Here is a 3967-nt window from a genome sequence, read left to right as displayed (position 1 = left end):
GGCTACCCGATGTTTAAAGTTAACTGGGTTAAAACTTTTTACCTGGGTGAAGTGGTTGAAAAAGTAATACAATTCTATTAGGTTAAACGGGGTTACACATACGAGTTATATTTCTTATGATAATGATCACGACATGCATATAACTAGATATTCAGTTATTGACGATTCCAAATATTACATAAAATAACGCATAGTGACGCATTCCGTTAGTGAAAATGGGATTTGTAACGGGAATAGATTTGGGGTTGTCACACATTGGCAGCTTCATTTTTTTTTCTTACTGTTGCAATTCAAAAAAAGAAAAGAAAAGAAAACACATTTACTCGGCAAGAGACAAATAGAATGAGAAAGAGAGACACACACTCGACAAGAGACAATTAGACTGGAGGGTGTGGGAGGGACTCTTCCCTCACTTTTGGTGGGCCATACCCCTCTTTCCCTCACTTTCCTTTTTCTCACCAAAAAGCAAGGAATAGGTGGGAAACCCTTCCCTCACTTTTTTTTTTTTTTTTTTTTTTTTAATATTTTTCATACATATATTATACTCATTTTGTAGGGAATTAAAAACCATAAATTTTGATATATTTTTTATATTTTATAATAAGTATATAATTTTATAAATATTAAAAAAAAATAACTAGCCAATAAGAAGATGAAAGAGAGTGCGACACCCTCTCCCCCCACCTCTTTTCCCGCACTCCATTCCCTCACCCATGGAGTGGTGTTCAAGAGGGGAGGGAAGAGGGGAGGGAAGCTTCTCTCACCCTTTCCCTCACCCTACTTCGTCCGGCCTTAGAATGAGAAAGAGAGACACACACCAACCGCCACCGCACCCGGATGTGATGTTCCTAGTTACGGGTCGCGCCATGTACTATTAAACACACACCTTCCGGCCTAATGCTAGTTACGCACACCTTATATTGAGGCAAATTTTGATGCATCTTTTAGGGGAAATTGCTGATCTTATATCGAGGCGCACACTATATCGAGGCGCACACACCAAGTTTTTGGTTACATACATACTTACATTTGATATATATTTTCCAATTTCGTTTTCTCCCTTTAAAGAAAGGAAAATGAAAGGAAGCAATGATAATGTGTTCACGTATAAAGGGTAGAATTGTAAATTTATTTTTCTTCCCTTTTCCATAAAAGACGGCAAGGAATCGACGTCTTTCTATGTATCCCAAATCGATTCATGCTCCTCTTTCTGTTTTTACTTTTATACACTTTTTATCTTTTGAGTTACAATAATGCTACAATATCACCAAATCAAAACACAATATCATGTCAAAAAAAAGTATAATTACAAATCCAAATCAATTCAAGTTACACGAAATCAAAATCATAATTTATCAAAAACCCCTAAAAGGAAAATACATTAACATAATTAATCAAAAGCAAAATATGAAACTCAAAAAAAGGTCAATACATAACAAAAAAAAAACAAGAAATTAGATCGCGTGGTAAAACTTTATCATCGAGGAGGTGGTGGAGGTACATTTGCTTTAGCAAATCCAACCCAAGCCACAATAGTAACCGCAAGAATAACCCATCCAAATATATCATATTTCAAATCATTGCTTTTTTGTGCATTCGGACCCTGTAATTTTCACTGCTATAATTAGGTACATTTTTTTTTTTTTTTTTAATATAATAGATTTTTTCAAAGTGCAATATTTTAATACAAATGTTATACTTACGTTTATTTACACATAATGGCAGCATACTTACACTTTTTTATTCATAATAGCAACATACTTATATTTCATTACTCCTAATAATAACATACTTATATTTCTTTATAGATAAAAACAATATGTAACAAATAATAAGAATATTAATATTAATCAAATAATAAGAATATGTAACAAATAAACTACAATGCATGTATTGTTAGCAAGATGTAAGCATATTAATAATAGTGTTGATTAAAAAAAAAAAAAAGACTTATATATTGGGGATTTTTTTTTTTTTCAGATTAAACCTCAAGTTTTATTTTTGTAAAAAGCCGTTACAGTTTTTCATATTTTCCGATTTTTCCCTTACATTCTCCATTTTTTCAATTTGGTCCTTACGTTTTTCCATTTTTTTCGAAATGATGTTTACAATTTTCCATTTTTCGGAGTAAGCATCGACTTTATTTTTTTTTTTTTTCCAAAAATAACCCTTACATTGTTGTGTAAAACCGGAAGATTACCATTAAACCCTGCTAAAAGGGTGAAATCGGAAAAAGAAAAAAAAAAGTAAGGGATTTTTAGAAAAAAAAAAATTGAGGTTTAATCATGAAAAAAAAACCTAATATATAGGAAGTTTTACGTAATTAACCCCAAATAATATTATGGGTAAAAAATAAAGTACAATGTTATTATCAATAAAGAATGTGTTTTGAATGTAAATGAGAGAAAGAAGAGAATATACCCTAACACTTGAAGAACTTGAAGGGCCTCCTCCAGACCCTAATGCCATGGCTTGTTGACTAAGACTTTGACTATGAAGCTCTGAGTGTAATTCAGGAGCCTAGAATTAAAGTACTCAAGAATCTATTATATGTTTATATGAAAACTAAGATAACTACATGATAACACATAAAAGTTCTTGCTTTTTTTACTTGCACAAATTCAACATAGCTTTATCACTGTTGATAGTGTAACATGTAACATGTCTCATGATGATTTTAGGGTTTGCAAAGTGATCACTGGTGTAAAAATGTGAAATTTTGACCTAGAGGAGATAATGGAGAAACATGAACAGGACATACCTTTGTAGCTACTTCAAATGATTTGAGGTAAAGTTCATTCCCTGGATCCTGAAATGGAAATACATTTCATAAGACATTTACGTTCATTGAAGATTTACAGATAAAAGTCATCACAAGATGATATCTTTATGAGGATTACCTCATCAACAGCCTTCTGAAAGTAAGTGTAAGCTGAATCAAAATAGCTTTTCGCTTCATCTTTATCAGGAGTAAGAAAAGCATAAGAAGTTTGTGCATTGCCCATATACCACAACGCATCATGTTTCCTTGGATCAATCGATAATGCTTCATCCAATTTAGATATAGCATCTACATGACCAAATCAATGAAATCAGTAAACGCCTTAAAACCACCTGATGCAATTTCTTTAACATAATCAAGTTGTAAGCAACAAATCAACACATTCAATTTTAAAAATTAGGTTACCTTTAATCATGACTTTTGATTCCTGAACACTCTGGAAGGTCGACAATTCAAGCAACGACCCTCCCCATCTGGTTAGATTCTGTGCGAATCAAGAAGAAAACCAAATCAACTACTCATGGACGATAATGGATGATGGATATATACAATTTAAAAATGAGAAACTAAGTGAAACCCTAACCTCTGTATCGAGAGGATTTTTTGCATAAGTAACTTCGGCACTCCGGCGAGCATGCTCAAAAAAGAGAAGCCGATCGAAGTCGTTTTGCGATTCCATATCTCGGCGGTGGATTTCACCGTTTTCCGCTGGATTTGGGGTTATTTACACGGTGTCTCCGCCTTCGATGAATAAAAACACGCAGTGGGGAGTTGGTTACATGGCGATTGGATAACCACTTATACTTGCGGTGGATTTGCACGCGCGATGTTGTGTTTTTGTGTTTTGAGATCACGCTCTGCGGCGCGAGTCAATTGTTTTTCCTACTCTGCAAGTTAAGCACAATTCAAGTGACACGTTGTAATGGATTGAGATTACACGTTGATAAACGGTAAAAGGTTTTAGTAATTTTCAAATTTGAATAATTTAATTTTAGAAAAGATAAATATATTAAAATAATCAAATATCTTTATATTTATCTTTTTTTTTTTTTTGAAAATAACGGAATTATTAAATAAAGCGATAATGACTTAAAAGGGTAATATATTTTTTTGATTTGTACACATTAAGTCACTGATTTTTTTCGTCTACATTTACCCCTTCAACTTGTTAAACTGTACGCATTT

The 3967-nt window shown here is 32.8% G+C and overlaps 1 protein-coding gene across 1 annotated transcript; it reads right to left on the bottom strand.

Annotated features, from left to right (window-relative positions):
- Nucleotides 1-1264: 1264 nt before the first annotated feature.
- LOC111877716 (mitochondrial import receptor subunit TOM20) lies at nucleotides 1265-3628 on the bottom strand. Its single transcript, XM_023874225.3, has 6 exons — nucleotides 3366-3628; nucleotides 3188-3266; nucleotides 2901-3070; nucleotides 2762-2809; nucleotides 2422-2520; nucleotides 1265-1603 (listed from the first exon to the last, which is right to left on the bottom strand). Exons 1-6 carry the CDS (start codon nucleotides 3459-3461, stop codon nucleotides 1478-1480), a joined length of 618 nt encoding a protein of 205 aa, XP_023729993.1. The 5' UTR covers nucleotides 3462-3628; the 3' UTR covers nucleotides 1265-1477.
- Between the last annotated feature and the right edge of the window lie 339 nt (nucleotides 3629-3967).

This window comes from Lactuca sativa, chromosome 3 (assembly GCF_002870075.4).
Source record: "Lactuca sativa cultivar Salinas chromosome 3, Lsat_Salinas_v11, whole genome shotgun sequence".
Classification (NCBI taxonomy): Eukaryota; Viridiplantae; Streptophyta; class Magnoliopsida; order Asterales; family Asteraceae; genus Lactuca; species Lactuca sativa.
Note: the sequence above shows the minus strand (reverse complement) of the source record. Positions and strands in the feature narration are given on the sequence as shown.